The sequence below is a fragment of the Neomonachus schauinslandi genome, chromosome 4 (genome assembly GCF_002201575.2).
Source record: "Neomonachus schauinslandi chromosome 4, ASM220157v2, whole genome shotgun sequence".
NCBI lineage: Eukaryota > Metazoa > Chordata > Mammalia > Carnivora > Phocidae > Neomonachus > Neomonachus schauinslandi.
Window position 1 is genome coordinate 83,814,914 of NC_058406.1, and position 16,702 is coordinate 83,831,615.

General features: G+C 39.6%; 2 protein-coding genes and 1 pseudogene across 2 annotated transcripts in view; 1 reads left to right on the top strand and 2 right to left on the bottom strand.

Moving 5' to 3' along the window:
- Window positions 1-1,744: 1,744 nt before the first annotated feature.
- DPH5 (diphthamide biosynthesis 5) overlaps window positions 1,745-16,702 on the bottom strand; it is a 37,479-nt gene continuing 22,521 nt past the window's right edge. Inside the window, exons 5-8 of the mRNA XM_021690069.1 lie at window positions 8,822-8,942; window positions 6,046-6,085; window positions 4,117-4,220; window positions 1,745-2,336 (exon numbers count right to left, since the gene is read on the bottom strand). Coding sequence (XP_021545744.1) covers window positions 2,128-2,336; window positions 4,117-4,220; window positions 6,046-6,085; window positions 8,822-8,942 — 474 coding nt within the window. The 3' untranslated portion in view covers window positions 1,745-2,127. The remainder of the gene's footprint in view (window positions 2,337-4,116; window positions 4,221-6,045; window positions 6,086-8,821; window positions 8,943-16,702) is intronic.
- Window positions 13,829-13,953, bottom strand: LOC123324617 (annotated as a pseudogene).
- On the top strand, window positions 14,768-16,296 carry LOC110580583 (Bardet-Biedl syndrome 4 protein-like). The gene is given in 5 exon segments (XM_044913797.1): window positions 14,768-14,851; window positions 14,959-15,049; window positions 15,052-15,870; window positions 15,873-15,977; window positions 15,980-16,296. Coding segments are annotated over 5 exon segments (1,416 nt in total).

Sequence of the window (16,702 nt, forward strand, 5' to 3'; positions counted from 1 at the left end):
CCAGGGCGTGATAACAAAATGAGTCTCTTTAGCATATCAACAATGACCTTTTGACCATAAATCACATTTTCCTGTTTCTTTGAATGTGTTATCTTATATTCTAGTCATTGTTGATATGCTAAAGAGACTCATTTTGTTATCACGCCCTGGAAGTGTTATGATATGTTCCAACAGGCAGTTAAATTACTGACTACTCACCTTGATTTTATGGAGGATTGATTTTACATTACATTAAAGGTTTTGTCTTTAGATTCAATGCAAATCCTTAGCCCTGGGCATAGTCTTTTCTAATACATGGCCATTCTAGGGATTTGACAGAAAGCCTAAGATGCTTACCAAGCCTTCTAACTTGTCAGGATTCAAACTCGAAATTCTGTTTTCTCTTGCAATACAGAGCAACAAGCTCTGCTCAGATTTTTCAGCCTTCCAGCTCTGGCTTTCCACCAGGTTCATGGAGACTTCCCTGTACAAGCACAATTCAGGAGTTAGCCAAAGAGTTAAGAGATTTATATGTAGATTGGAAGGCTGGCTTCTTTCTCCTTTAGTGCCACCTTCATTTCTAGAATTTCCTCCTCAATATACAGGTCCTCTAGCAGCCCCCAATTTCTCTGACCCCTCAAACCAGTAAGACTGCAACCTTGAGTTCTAGCCATCCCTTACCGGACAGACTTGGGAAATGGCCTGAGGGAAAAAGCTATATATAAGCATAAGTCTCAGCCTGCTTTTGGTCATTCCCCCCAGGGTCTTTAGACAGTTATATTTTGTCCAGCGTTTATTAATTGGGAGGGCTTATACATTACAAGCTATTCCACCATTACCAAAGGTAGAAATCTTTCCTTTTATGATTATTATTCAATGCTTGCTTTAATGCTTCAGAAGAAAACAACACAGAATTAGCACTTAAATGTCCTTGGCTCTCTCCCCTTTTGTGTAACAGACTAAAAATGGAATATTTCATATATATATGAAATATCTTTTATCTCAAATGAAATAAGTCAGGGGCCCCTGGTTGAGCGTCCAACTCTTAATTTCAGCTCAGCTCTTGATCTCAGGGTCGTTAGTTCAAGCCCTGTGTTGGGCTTCATGCTGGGCATGGAGACTACTTAAGAAAAGAAAAATGTCAGAATGATTTCTTGTTAATCATTGTTCCCCGGAAGTAGGAAAGTGTACATTCAACTTCCAATGAATTTAACGAAAGTTAAGCTATGGTTGATTAAGCCACGGAAATAGTTAAAGTTAGACCAACTAAACTAGCATATAGCAAAGCTATTTCTGTTATGAACTACCAAAAAGTACAAGGCTCTACAGTCATGAAATACAATAAATGGAGTGCTATTTACAACTGGGAGAAAGAATGTGACTACATACATACATACAGTGCCATATCAACTGAGCTAAGTGATATGACAAATCTTGACTAACCCACTGCCTCCAAATTTAAATTTTTTAAAACTGTATTTTGTAGTAAGTTTTCCATTTGTCAACTTGGATGTGAAAGATGTTATTTAAAACCAAACAGCAACTGTACATGGCTGGCTGAACATTTATAATTCAACAATTATATAACCTCCAAAATACAGCAGAATATGAACCACATAATTAGGATGTCAGCTAAACAAGACAAGGCAATTCAGAAGGATGTCATTTTGTGGCATGTGCTCAGCTGAGCTTTAAGTAAGTAGGACTGTTGGGTGGGACTTATTCTTCCCACCTCTGCTTATATGCACTAATACCAACTGCTGTAAGGACAACTCATCTTATCATCAGGACAGCTGACTTTTTAAGAAAGAAGAAAGTTCCACGTTGTATAAACTCATTTCATAAGTAAAAACTGCTTTTAAACAACTCTGTTTATGAATGTCTCTGCAACTTTTCAGGCTTGGTCTGCTCCATGTGTGTATATCCTGAAAAACTACTAAAATAGCAACAACTGATGATGTTATAGAGAAAAAAAACTCACTGCCACAGGAAACCAAGTATTGTTGAATCAACATCTTTCTTCTTGGTCACTTGCTTTATAATTATTAGGTAAACCAAAAGAACTGTTCATTTTACAAATATGTGTATATGCATATATGACTGAAATTAGTATCTAACAATAGAAAATGTCTAAGTTCATGAAGTTCATCAACAGGATTCTGAGCTATTTTCTGGTATGGAAAACAAACTTAGCATCTCCATCTCCAGTGGATGCATGTTGTCGCCTGTGATAATTAAGGAGTGTAATGGTCCTCCCAAGTCCACAGCACACATTTGCTGCAAAGTGCCCGCTGCAACTTTCTGGTCTTCGGCTCCAACCCTGGCTAAGCCAACACAGAGTGTCTTCTCGGTGACTGCTATTAAGAGAAGAAAAAAATACTGCCGTTCAATTCAGCAAATGCATTATCCTGCCCGACATTTAAACTAACATTAGTACCAAAAGTACATTTAAAGAAGCCCCAAATATCTTAAATCTCCTGAGTCACTCATTACAGACCAATTATCTATTGATTTATCTAATGCTTTTCTAAATTATATGAACTACCTGACATGTAAAGTGGTACTTCCTAACTTTACTCTTTCAGAATTTTTTTTTTTTTTTAAGATTTTATTTATTTATTTGACAGAGAGAGACATAGCGAGAGAGAGAACACAAGCAGGGGGAGCAGGAGAGGGAGAAGCAGGCCTCCCACATAGCAGGGAGCCCGATGCGGGGCTCAATCCCAGGACCCTGGGATCATGACCTGAGCCGAAGGCAGACGCTTAACGACTGAGCCACCCAGGCGCCCCCTCTTTCAGAATTCTAAAGGCTTGCCCTTGTTTAAGTTTTCAGGACTTGATAAACAATTATATATATCCATACTCTTTATGATTGCATAGCATTTGTCTTTAAATAGCTTCTGAGTGAACAGTGTTTACTACCTGCCTGTATTTTCAATAAGTTGCTTGAGATATGTTCACACTGACCAAGATATACTAGAAAAACAAGGGGATTATGAGATAAATACACAGATTTGATTTTTTGCTTGGCCACCTAATCAGCTATGTCAAACTTTAGTTTTTTTCATTTTTAAAACAAGAATACTATCTTTCTTAAATGGTGGTTGTAAGGGATAAGATAACAGACATGAAAGAATTTAGTAAACTACAGAGCCCTGAACAAATAACAGGCATTATGACATTACGTATGCTTTTAAGTACCAACCTTCTGATGGTTTTGTTTACTTGGGAAAGCTGTCCCAATGGAACATGATCAAAATGGGGCAAATGATATTACAAGGACAAGCAGGCATGCAAGTTTAGGCCTAAGTGTACAAAATTATGAATACGGAACACCCCTGCACATTATTTGTTTCATGACTTTAACAAGGCCTACTAATGAGAAAAAATCAGCAACTGTCATTCAAGAATCTCTTCATGTATCTTTTTCCATCAAGAGATAGGTACTCAAAGGCAGTCAGCACCTTAGAATATGACAGTTTCATTAAAGAACCTCTCAATAAAGATTTACTGATGACCAACACTTCATTATATACCACATACAGTCTGGTACAGAAAACATACTTAGTATCTCCATCTCCAGTGGATGCATGCTGTCTCCTGTGATAATTAAGGAGCGTAATGGTCCTCCCAAGTCCACAGTACACATTTGTGGCAAAGTGTTAAGAGTATAAGGATAAATTCTCTTCTTTTTATCCTGAAGAAAACTATCCTCGGTCTCAGTGTTGTGAAAGAGAAAAAGCAGAATAAGTGTATTTTTTGCAGGACAGATCTCACCATACACAGATTTAGGCTAAAAAGGAAGTTCTGCATTTTACCTAAATACTTACATATTAACATATTTACATAAAATCTGATTTACAGTTAATTTGTGAAAAATCCTCACTTTCTGGAATGGTATTAATTTTCCTAGGAGGAACTCCATTATTTTTCCTTCAGTACAACTTTCAGCCTATGAAATTTAAGTTAAAATTGATTTAAAAAATGACAAGAAAGAGTACAATGCAAACACACTGACTCTTGCTTCATTGGTGGTGGCGGTGGTGGTGGGGTGGGTGTGTGTATGTGAACTTGTATCATGTACATATCTTAATGCAGCAGTAGGGAATATGAGAACCCTTTTAGGGCCTTGAGTACCTGGTTCTTCTCCTCGTATTCGTTGATTCTGAACAATCTCCAGAAGTTGCTGGGCTGCTTGGTTTACGCTCATATACCGAGGAGGTTCATAGATCTTCCTTCCTCTGTAAGTATAAAACTAGATGCCACTGTTCTTAGCCATGAAATTACATAATACATTTTTAATGCAATTATTCCCCCAGGTATAGTCAAGTACCACAGTCCATATTCTGTTTGAAGCATTTGCACATTACCCACTTTAAGCATACTAAAGCATGAATACTATAATTTTCTAAGTTTAAGCTTTTTTCATTTTTCTACTTCAACTATCCTCTCATCTCACTGAAATGCTGGCAGAAATAAAAGTCCAACAACTTAATGATAAATGTTCAAGTCAAAGTTACTGTTATTTAAGTGATATCCTAGGCAAAAACAGTTCAAGTTAAGTGGCAATTTGTTCTAGATCCTTGCTTAATCAGGTTCTATAGTGTTCACTTTTATTACCATGTTTAAGCCACATATTCCTCTTTTCACTTATTCCTCTAAGAAAAGTAAACTAAAGCAATAAATATCTGAAAATCTTGGAGGGTTGGATGTGTTACTTCTGATGGCTTGAAGCCTACCATGTCTGCCCAATAAGCATAATAAAAATACTGCTTTTGTAGCTTACAAAACAGTTCATATATTTTACTGACTCTCAAAACAATTCTCTAAAGTCAGCACTGTCCAAGAGAAATGTAATGCAAACCACAAACATAATTTTAAATTTTCTAGTAGCCATATTAAAAAAGGTAAAAAAAAAAAAAAAAAAGCAAAATTAACTTTTTTTACCCAATATATCCAAAATATATTTCAACATTTACTCCTATAAAAATTATTAAGGAGACTGTTTTTGTACTAAGTTTTTAACATCTGCTATTTCATACTTGCAGCACATATTAATTCAAGTATTAAATTTTCATTAGCATACCTAATCTGCATTTAAATTCCATAAAATTCATGGTTATAAACGTAGATTTACATATTAAAGTTATCCTAAATATACTTTTCCAATAACTAAGTTGAGTAGTAATAATACTCAAATTATAGGGACACCTGGGTGGCTCAGTCAGTTAAGCATCTGCCTTTGGCTCAGGTCATGATCCCAGGGTCCTGGGATTGAGTCCTGCATCGGGCTCCCTGCTCAGCGGGGAACGTGCTTCTTCTCCCTCTGCCTGCCGCCCCCCCTGCTTGTGCTCTCTCTGACAAATAAATAAAATCTTTAAAAAATTAAATTATAAATTCAGTTCCTCAGTTACATTAGCCATATTGCAAGTGCTCATTAGTCAAATGTGGGTAATGGCTACTGTACTATTGCACATTGCCCCTATAGGCAATTATAATTCTCATTATACATATGAAAAAAACATGACTCAGAAACCGAAGTAACTTGTCTAAGGGCACATAACCAGACGCAGACTCAGGACTCAAATCCATGTCTTCTGACTTTCAATTCATTAATTCATCCCAGAAATGTTTACAGAGTGCCTATTAGATGCCAACCACCGGTCTCAATACCGAATCTGTGAGATCTACTGCTATTTCTGCCCTATCACACTGCTTTCTCATTTCATAAGATTAAGTGTTTAATTTTTAACGGTTAATGAAAGCTGATTTTTTAAAAAAGATTTTATTTATTTGTCAGAGAGCGAGAGAGACAGAGCACAAGCAGGGGGAGCGGCAGGCAGAGGGAGAAGCAGGCTCCTCACTGAGCAAGGTGACCGATGCGGTACTCGATTCCAGGACTTGGGGGTCATGACCTGAGCCGAAGGCAGACACTTAACAGACTGAGACACCCAGGTGTCCCTGAAAGCTGATTTTCAACAATCTTTAGAACTCATGTCGTTTAAGTAGAATTTATTGTTCAAGGAATTAAAAATAGATGTAAACATTCTCAGAATAAGAACTTACTTGATCAGATTTTCCAAAGATTGCTCCTTTACTTTGATGTCTGTAGGAAACAAAAAACAGTTCTCTTTTAATTAACTATCCAAAACCCTGTGTGTAAACTTCAGTTGAGTCACCTAAATTTTTGGGAAACATTCTTCTCAAGTCTCCCAAATGCTCATTTGAGAGCTTATGACAATCTTCCCTCACACTTGTATCTAGCCACTTTTTAATGGAAATACAGAGAAGAATGGAAGCTTGTGGTGTGCAAAGATCATTAGAAAACAAACATGAGGTTGGCCCTGAGACCATCCTGAAAAGATCCAATTTCCTCTTGGAAAAGAAGACACAGGAAAGAGTTTGATAAATATTGGCATATACACTACCTAACAGGTCATCAAAATCATTGTGTTCATTTCTACTAGCTGGTAACCACATAGACTCAACTGAGAAGTCTTGTTATGTTCCTATTCTTTACCTATTTTTCAGGCAGTAGGATGTAAGCTTTAATGCACGTGACGTAATAAGAAAATTCTCACCACATTTTGAAAAGAAACCTTTGCTTTCTTGCAAATGGGTAAGACAGGACGAACAACTTATAAATAAGCACTTTAGTATCATTCATACTTTCAATGAAAGGGCTTTCCCGAGCACTGACTGCCAGGGACGGGGCTACCACAGGGGCCAGAAGGCATGTAATCTCTGTTCCCCTAACGCTTGAAATGCAAGCGTAACAAATATTTGATTCTTTACACTTGTTAACCACTGATGCTCAGCCGAACAATCTGGTAAAAGGTAAGAAAGCACAGGCGCTCTACATCCTCACAGGAACTCAGTATACAACAGCAAGAGCAACAGCTGCTTCCTGTTCTACATGCTAAAAACAAACGGTTCAGCCAAAGTTTGCTTTTGCAAAAATAAATAAATACAGTGCAACTGTAGGGTCTCTCTGAAAGACTTCTACAGCTTTCCTAAGTGATTATCAAAGTTGTTCTTATAAAGGAGACTAAAAGAGTTTCCTACGAAAATATAGCAGAGGTTAATCCCTTCTAAGTATTTGTAAATGTTCTTGGAACCAGCGGTGAATGTACTATTCAGGTTCAAAATACCAATTATTTAATATTTCTACTTGTGTAGCACATAGAAGAAAAAATGCATATTGGTTACTGAAAATGGCCTGCAGTACAATTAAAAGTGTATGTCAACTTAAGACTTCCTTTACACGGAAGTCTAAAAAATCTATTAAGATTTTTAAAAATTCAACACATTTATTAGTTTATTCACCTTGAGCTTCTGAAATGTTGTGATAATAAAGTTTTTAGTTTAATGTTTTAACTTTTTAAATGGTATGTTCTACAGAACCTAGTTTTAAAAATGAAGAGTGTTGGGGAGAATTTTTACAGATAAATGCTTTTTAAACGAACTGCATTTAAAAATCAAGCCAGACCAGTCTTAATATTTTTCCCTTGTCTTCACACAGGCCACAATTATTCTTTTCTACTTCTACTTGCTAGAAGATAAGCATCTCCTATTCACCTTAGGAGCACCTAGAATAATGCAAAATACCCAGTAGATACTCCATAAATGTCTACTGAATAACTTTATTCACGTGGCTCTACTACCACCCACCCACCAGCCCATCTTAAAGTACCCCTTAAGTAGCAAACTTCCCAACTCCTTCATAAAACCTATGTTAACTTCCCCTCAAAAGCCCCTTGTTCTTTGAAATACCTATATAGTTATTACTATATTTTGTTAATCTCTAATTGTATCATATATATCTTGTCTTTCCAAGTACATTTTAAATTCTCTGTAGTTTCCTAACATGGTATATTCTCACTAATCCCTAAAGGGTCTGGACCGTAACAGGCATCCAATAAATATATACTAATTTAAATGATGAGAATTCCAGATGATTAAATGACGAGATCTATGGTTTGAGGATCTGGAATCATGATATCTTATGCTTCACATGTTGTTCCTGCTTTTGTTCATGGAGCAAGGAAGATATATTGTTTAATCTTGTTTGCCTTTTCCCAGGAAAGCCAAGAAAAGGGGCAGCTCTTAGAGAATTCAAGAGCCGAAGTTCTGGTTTGTCCTTCCTGCCTCTCCATATAACAGAACTTAATTGTTCCTTAAACTTTAGTGTACTTAGCAACTAGATTTCAAAACCCTGAGGGCAGGACCCATGTCTAATACTTCCTTAGTTTCCAAAAAAACCTAACTCTACAAAGAACATAAAGTACAGCAAGATATAGTAAAAAACTGAATGACAGGCTATCTCGATTCTACCAATTCTGCCATCGATAAAACTGGGTAACACAGTGGGCAAATGATTTAATATCTCTGGGCCTCAACTTCATCTATAAAATGGGCTTCAATAAGATGATCTCCAGAGTCTCTTTCAGATCTGTAATTCTGATAGCGTCAATACTGTAGTATTGAAAGAACTCTAGGAAGATACAGGATGGTACCTGGTAAGAATAAATGCTTACTACAGGTCTGCTGAACGGCAGTAAACTGACAACAGCATCCTGATGGATAAATGGGTAAGATACAGAATGCTGGAGAGGATCCATTAGGACATAAGAGGGGGGAGCATGCACTACGGTATGCATGAAGGAATACCCGTGCGGTGTTTGGAGCAGAAAATGCGTATCTCCCAGAGAATATGGGAAAACATGTAGCGTGCAGAGTGGCTAGACTGGGTCCTTTCTTACCTCTAGCGAGTTATCTGCAGAACAAAATGAGAATATGACAACACCATATTGTGACTTCAAGGCAATTCCCAAACCCTTACCTAGTAAGCATAATGTGTGCATGCCGTTTTGTCTGTTCTTCTTCACTTTGTCAAAGAAGCTTTCTGGTCTCCAAGTGTCTGTCCAAAAAACAATAGAAACCGTCTCTCCAAATTTATACAACTAGAAAAAATAAAAACATTAATTAACAATGGAACAATTTACTACTTACTATTTCAAAGATAACCACCAAAACAGAAAGTGAGAACCAGACTTGAGATGGGTTGGGGATCAAATCTGTCACGGAAGTAATAAATGTTCTCTTGGGTCCCTGGCAGCTGGTGTCTGTCTCTCTGGTGCCCTTCCAGTAGTGCTTCCAGGGTTTCAGCATTCAGTATCGCAACGTATGTAACCAGGTCATGATTCAGCTATGTAGCTGCTAAAATGATTGACACAGAACCCAGAAGGAAACAAACAAAGAAAGACTTCTGGGCAGTCAGAGCAGGGTTCCCTAGATTAATACTGTTATCCTCGCTTTACAGATAAGACTACCAAGGCTCAGAAAGATCAAGCTGATTTGCCTAGGGTTGCACAGCTAGTGAGTAATGAAAAAGACTCAAACCCAGGTCCAAGGAAGTGCTCCTTTCCACCTTGCCAGCTCAGTAAAATTCACACGTTGTACACTCATTGCAGCTAGTTCTCAAAACCTACCCCCTTACTTTACCCACTATTTGTTTCCTCCATTGAGAGCTCAGTAAAAAGGGCCTTTGCCCAAACCTCCTCCTTTCCCAAGTGGCCCACTCATCCCACTTGACCATCACACAACCAAGCGGCTTGCTTGGTTCCAGCTGGCTTCTAGTCTGGCTGCACAGTTCACTTAAAGTGAGCCAACTCCAGATCTCATGCTAAGAAAATCCAGTTTTGCGTCCTGGTTCTGCAACTTGTTAGCTGTGTGACATGGCTCTTTCTAAGTCTTGATCTCCAAAACAGGAAGAGTAAAAAGATACTGTCCTTCCTACTCATAAGGTTGTGAACATGTAAAAAGTTATTCAGAAGTAATAAAGTTGTTACATAAAGATTTAATTATCCAATTTAAACAGTGCTTGAAAGAATTTATAATAGAGCTGGAAAGCTCTAGACATGGAAATCAAATCTAGTCCCCTGCCACAAACTGTGATTGGAATAGCTGTGCGACTGCAAGACGTCACTGAACTTTTCTAAGCCTGTGGAAGGGATTATCATCCTAAGGTTTCTCAAATCACTTTTAAGAAGCTGTTATAAGAGGTAAGGGGGAGAAGGGCGCCTGGGTGGCTCAGTTGGTTAAGCAACTGCCTTCGGCTCAGGTCATGATCCTGGAGTCCCGGGATCGAGTCCCACATCGGGCTCCCTGCTGAGCAGGGAGCCTGCTTCTCCCTCTGACCCTCTTCCCTCTCGTGCTCTCTATCTCTCATTCTCTCTCTCTCAAATAAATAAATAAAATCTTAAAAAAAAAAAAAAAAGAGGTAAGGGGGAGGAAGAAAGAAACAGAAAAGCTGGGGCATTCAGGGTCCTCCATCTTTCCATCCCTAGAAAAGCTCAACTTTTCTCATTTTTTGTACACTGAGGTCCTAGAAACTATAGCCAATACTCTTAATGGTGACTTTGAGTTCCCAAGGGAAAGCTCATCATGTCCCTTTCATGGCCACAACTTCCAACTTACCTACCAATGAGCTTTGCTCCCAAAGTCCACTTGAAAACTGTCTAAAAAGTCTATGGAAGCCACGCCATCCAGTGGCAGTCGAATTGTCAGATCAGTGTAGAAGGACCCATGTAACTACAAGAATTCAGTCTTGAGTCTTCTTGCCACATACAATGTTCCTCTGAAAAATACATCCAACTGATGAGTTCCAATGTGTTCTAATGTGGGATTCCTGGAATATATTCACCCAAGCTACAAGGACGAGGCCTAGCCTTGCTGGAGGGTTCTGCCATTGTTATTATTCTATGTGAAGTAAATTTATCTAAAAAATACTTATTATACATCATCCACTAGGTGCCAGGCATTATGCTATGCACAGGTATGAAAGTGAGAAGCAAACCAGAGCTCTGGCCTTCACGTAGAATGTAGTCTTGCTTATATCTCACAGAGCAGGCAAAAGCTCTGGAGTCATGGCTCTGGTTCTTACTAGCTTGGTGATCATGGACAAGTAACCTTCCTGACTTTTGAGAGATATTCCCCTGCAAAATGTGTATAACTATAAACCTAATAATGTGCTTTTTTGTTTTTTAAAGATTTATTTATTTATTTGAGAGAGTGAGAATGAGAGAGAGAGAGAGAGAGAGTCCATGACGGGGGGAGGGTTAGAGGGAGAAGCAGGCTCCTCGCTGAGCAGGGAGCCCGATGCGGGACTCGATCCAGGGACTCCAGGATCATGACCTGAGCCGAAGGCAGTCGCTTAACCAACTGAGCCACCCAGGCGCCCCAATAATGTGCTTTTTTAAAAAGGATTAAATGACATAAAGTGTGTAGAGTGCCTAGTACACTGCACATAGTAAAAACAATAAATGTTAGGGATTTGATGATATAATAACAATGACGTTTATAATGATGATATGAAAATTTTCTAAAATGCTGTGTCTTGCTATTATCCAACCGCTTTCCTTACTGGACTGAGCTCAAAAATATTACCAAATATTTGAAACGACATAGTTGTTGTTGATGTTTATTGTTGTATGATTTGATTCTGACAAGTTTAACTGTTTACATTTTAAAAAGGATTTTTGGCATCTCTGATCAAATTTTGAAACATTAGTATTACTCTAGAAAAAAGAAAACTACTGAGATTAAAGAAAATTACATATGCAACCATAAATAAACCCTTTAAATAGGTCTTCAATATATTAAGAGTCATGGAAATATACTCATGAAGGTAAATTCTATTTAAGAGCGAATTGAGATGCTAGTCACATATAAACACTAGCTGCAGCATGCTGTGGAAAAGCTTCTTGGAGTGGTCTAATTGGGGGGATTAAAGAAAGCCTCACATAAGCACTGCTTTCTAGGACCCTGATTTATAGACTGTAACCATTCTCATGGCTGTGCTGCAAACTTCAATGAATTCTGGAACATTATGCAAACAGTTTCACCATTTAAGATGTCAGTCCCTCAAAGAACAGAAAGATCAGTCCTTTGTGTTTCACAATCCAAGGACATACCAGTAAACCATAAAGAAACGGAAGTAAAATCATACGGTGACGAGAATGAGGCTGCAGAAGTCTAAGCACGGTCTTATAAATGTTAGCCTTTGTGCTGTGATCATTTTACCCCCAAAACATTATTGATGCAAATCTAAATTTAGAGACCACAAAAAGAGCTGTTTTCTAAGAACGTAGATAAATACAGGGTCTTTTTTGGTTTTAACCTGAAGTTATAAAGAAAGCAGTTTATCTAAGTTGATAGTGGATTATGTTTTCATCTATTGAAGATAAAAACTCAAAATGACCCATTTAATTACAGATAAGGCAATATCTAAAGCAAGAAGATGCACAAAAAGACAAATATTAGGTAGTAAATAATAACTATAAAAAATGAGATATAGACTGTATTGAAAGAGTTGAGCGTTACTCCCACTTGGAAAGCACCTGAAGATGACTTCTGAAAATAGGATATAAGCTCAATCTTAAAGGGTGGATAAGACGGGGGAAGTTAATCATGGGGAAAGAGCAAGATGGTATGAACAACCTACCAGAGGTTGGGAACCCTTGGGCAATATTTAGCATGGCATTAAGCAATTATCTAGAAATAGCCATTGCCTGACTTGCTTTTAACAAGTACCTAATTCCTGAAAGCTTACCATGTGACAATTCCTGTCAATGCCAGCTCTATAATTTATCCAGAACTGACTTCATTTCTTTTACCACTACTTTGAGTCCTCATTGCCACTTGCCTGAATATTAACCTCTAATTCATCTCACTGCCACCAATACGTCCTTTCAGAAGTACAGATGTTTTGTAAAATCCATTTTATAATTAGGTTTTTTTTTAAAGATTTTATTTATTTATTTGACAGAAAGAGACACAGCGAGAGAGGGAGCACAAGGAAGGGGAGCAGGAGAGGGAGAAGCAGGCTCCAGCTGAGCAGGGAGCCCGATGTGGGGCTCGATCCCAAGACCCTGGGATCATGACCTGAGCCGAAGGCAGACGCTTAACGACTGAGCCACCCAGGCGCCCCTATAATTAGGATTTAATGCTTTTGTCATTTACATTCAAATAAAAAATAGTTTGTGATTTTTAAGTTAAAAAACATCTTGGGGGGCCTGGGTAGCTCAGTCGGTTAAGCATCTGAGTCTTGATTTTGGCTCAGGTCATGATCTCAGGGTCCTGGGATTGAGCCCTACATCAGACTCTGTGCTCAGCAGGGAGTTTGCTTGAGGAGTCTCTCCCTCTCCCTCTGCCTCTGCCCCTCCCCACCACTTGTGCACTCTTTCTAATATAAAATAAATCTTAAAAAAAAAACTTCATCACATATAGAAAAATTAGAAAATTTAACTTACTTATAAGAACTTTGTGAAGGGGCGCCTGGGTGGCTCAGTTGGTTAAGCGACTGCCTTCGGCTCAGGTCATGATCCTGGAGTCCCTGGATGGAGTCCCACATCAGGCTCCCTGCTCAGCAGGGAGTCTGCTTCTCCCTCTGACCCTCCCCCCTCTCATGTACTCGCTCGCTCTCATTCTCTCTCTCTCAAATAAATAAATAAAATCTTTAAAAAAAAAAAAAAAAACTTTGTGAAGCCCTACATGTACCTTTTACATATAAACATAAATCCTAAATCAGATCAGTTAAATCTGTTAAGTAAAAGAAAGCTGACCCAGTAGAGTTGTCAAAAAATGTACCACAAAACCACATGTTCAAGAGTTACTAGTTTTCTATACAAAATATTGGTCTTACAGTTGTTGTTTTTTTTAATTCCCACATGCACTTTTCTTAACACTGATGTAACACTGATATTGCTGACACTAAGATTATGCATATGGCCACATACTAGGTACACAGATAAAGCTGAAGACAAGAGAGCCACAAAATTTATATTATCACATATGAGAGAATCCACATATGAATTAAATGAAAGAATTTTAATTTAAAGCACATAATTCTATTAGTAATAATCATGCCTCAGATAAACCTCATTGGCTATGATACTGCCACTGTGCAAAGCTTTAAAGCACATAATTCTAAAGATAAATCAGCTTGGGGTGGGGTGGAAAAGATAAGTAAATAAATAAGCAATTCAACTCAGCAAATATTTGTCACATACTGACTTTTAGCATGGCACTGTGATAAAGTGCAATGGAAGATGTGAAGATGAGTAAACCAAGAAGTTTATAATATGCCCAACACATAAACATATAAAGTAACTGAATATTGTGTACAGGATGAGGATTTGCCAGGACTGTGGGATAAAAAGAGAACTATTAGGTGGAAGAGAATGATGGTAAGGTGGCTATTAAAATATTGACTAAAAACAGTTACAGTTGAGAGGCTCCTGCGCGGCTCAGTCGGTTAAGCGTCTGACCTCAGCTCAGGTCATGCTCTCAGGGTCCTGGGATCGAGCCCCGTGGGCGCAGCCCCCACTCAGCAGGGAGTCTGCTTGTCCCTCTCCCTCTGCCCCTCCCCCTGCGCATGCACTCTCTCTAATAAATAAAATCTAAAAGACAAAAAAACCCCCAAAAAACCAGTTACAGTGGAAATAGAAAGAAAAGCATTCTTAATACGCCCATGATCGGCAGGTGGTCAAAATAATTCTGAAGTTACTAAAAGAACAGGGAGCTTACTTAGATGAGTTCTTCTAAGGTTACGAAGCAATGTAGAGCACAGATCTCTTTATTACCTAGTTTAGTGTTCTCTGTACTAGGTTAGGTTTTATCATTTCTACATTAGTTCCTGTACAACAACGAAATCAATTCAATGCTTTTGAAAACTACCAATAAGAACTACTACAAGGCCGGCCGCAAAGCGGTGGGCGGAGCCAAGATGGCTGAGGAGAGACTCATGACGAGAACTCCGTTTCCTGCATCTGCTGAATCTCAGAAACCCAGGCTGAAAAAAGAGGTACAGGTCTGTGATTCGACAGTCTTACACAATTCACAGCACTCACCCATGCCTCCCACCCCCCACCACTCCAGCTGCTATGAGGAATTTTTCCAGTTTCTTAACCTTAAGAGTTTCCGATTTTGGAGAAGCAGAACTGGTTGATACATCTCCACTATATCCAGAAGGATTATGAGGCATGCAAGGCTATTATCAAGGAGCAGCTTCGGAGACTCAGGGCTTATGTGAATATGCTATCTATGTCCAAGCATTAATATTTCGCCTGGAAGGAAATATCCAAGAATCCCTAGAACTCTTTCAGACATGTGCTGTTCTCAGCCCTCAGTGTGCTGATAACCTCAAGCAGGTGGCCAGATCTTTATTTCTTTTGGGAAAACATAAAGCTGCCATTGAAGTATATAATGAAGCAGCTAAACTTAACCAGAAAGATTGGGAGATCTGTCACAACTTGGGAGTCTGCTACATTTATCTGAAACAGTTCAGTAAGGCACAAGACCAGCTGCACAATGTCCTCCATCTTAACAGGCATGATTTGACTTACATAATGCTAGGGAAGATCCACTTGCTGGAGGGAGACCTGGACAAGGCCATCGAAATCTACAAGAAAGCAGTGGAGTTCTCGCCAGAAAATACGGAACTTCTTACAACTTTAGGACTACTCTACTTACAGCTTGGTATTTACCAGAAGGCATTTGAACACCTTGGAAATGCACTGACTCATGACCCTATCAACTACAAGGCCATCTTGGCAGCAGGCAGCATGATGCAGACCCACGGGGACTTTGATGTTGCCCTCACCAAATACAGAGTCGTAGCTTGTGCTGTTCCAGAAAGTCCTCCGCTCTGGAATAACATTGGAATGTGTTTCTTCGGGAAGAAGAAATACATGGCAGCTATCAACTGCCTGAAGCAAGCCAACTACTTGGCTCCCTTCGATTGCAAGATTCTGTATAATTCGGGCCTTGTCCACCTGACCATGCAGCAATATGCGTTGGCTTTCCATTTCCTCAACGCAGCCATCAACCTCCGCCAAAGATGGGGGGGCTCTACATGCTCTTGGCTGTGGCCCTGACCAATCTGGAAGATCCAGAGAACGCCAAGAAAGCCTACGCAGAAGTCACCCGCCTGGACAAAGGGTAGAGATGGCCCAGAAACTGGGAGCTGCCCTCCAGGTTGGGGAGGCACTGGTCTGGACAAAACCAGTTAAAGATGCCAAGTCAAAGCACCGGACCACTTCAACAAGCAAAGCTGCCGGTGTCCAGCAGCCTCTGGGCTCTAATCAAGCTCTGGGACAGGCGATGTCTTCAGCAGCTGCACACAGGAAGCTCCCCTCAGGTGCTGGAGGGACATCCCAGCTCACAAAGCCACCATCTCTGCCTCTGGAGCCAGAGCCCACTGCGGAAGCACACCCAGCTGAAGCATCAGCACAAATAAGAGAAAAACAGGAGTAGGATGACCCTGGAGTAGGGGTTTCTTTGGTGAGGATGTAGCAGGTTAGGAAAGGTCATGTGACACAGGCAGCAAGGTGGCCAGTGTGTTCCCTGGGCACCAGGGGACGCATAAGTGTTATGATGATTGCAAGGAGCCTGCCATTAGCCCCGTCAGCCCAGAGATAGGAGAGAGCCCAGACAGGTCCTTTAAGAATTAAGTGCAAGGCTCATGGCTCTGTGTTTGTAGCTCCAAGAGCCAGCAGGGCACATGATGCTGTTTGCTTTTGAAATGACTTTGACCTCCTGGATGACTGACCCCTTCCTTTGTGGAAGGAAAGTCTGAGGCTGCCCTCTGCTCAGGAGCCCTGTTATGGTGAAGCCTTGGCTTAGCTGAGGTGATCCTCAGGCTGTGGGGCTTGTCAGCCCC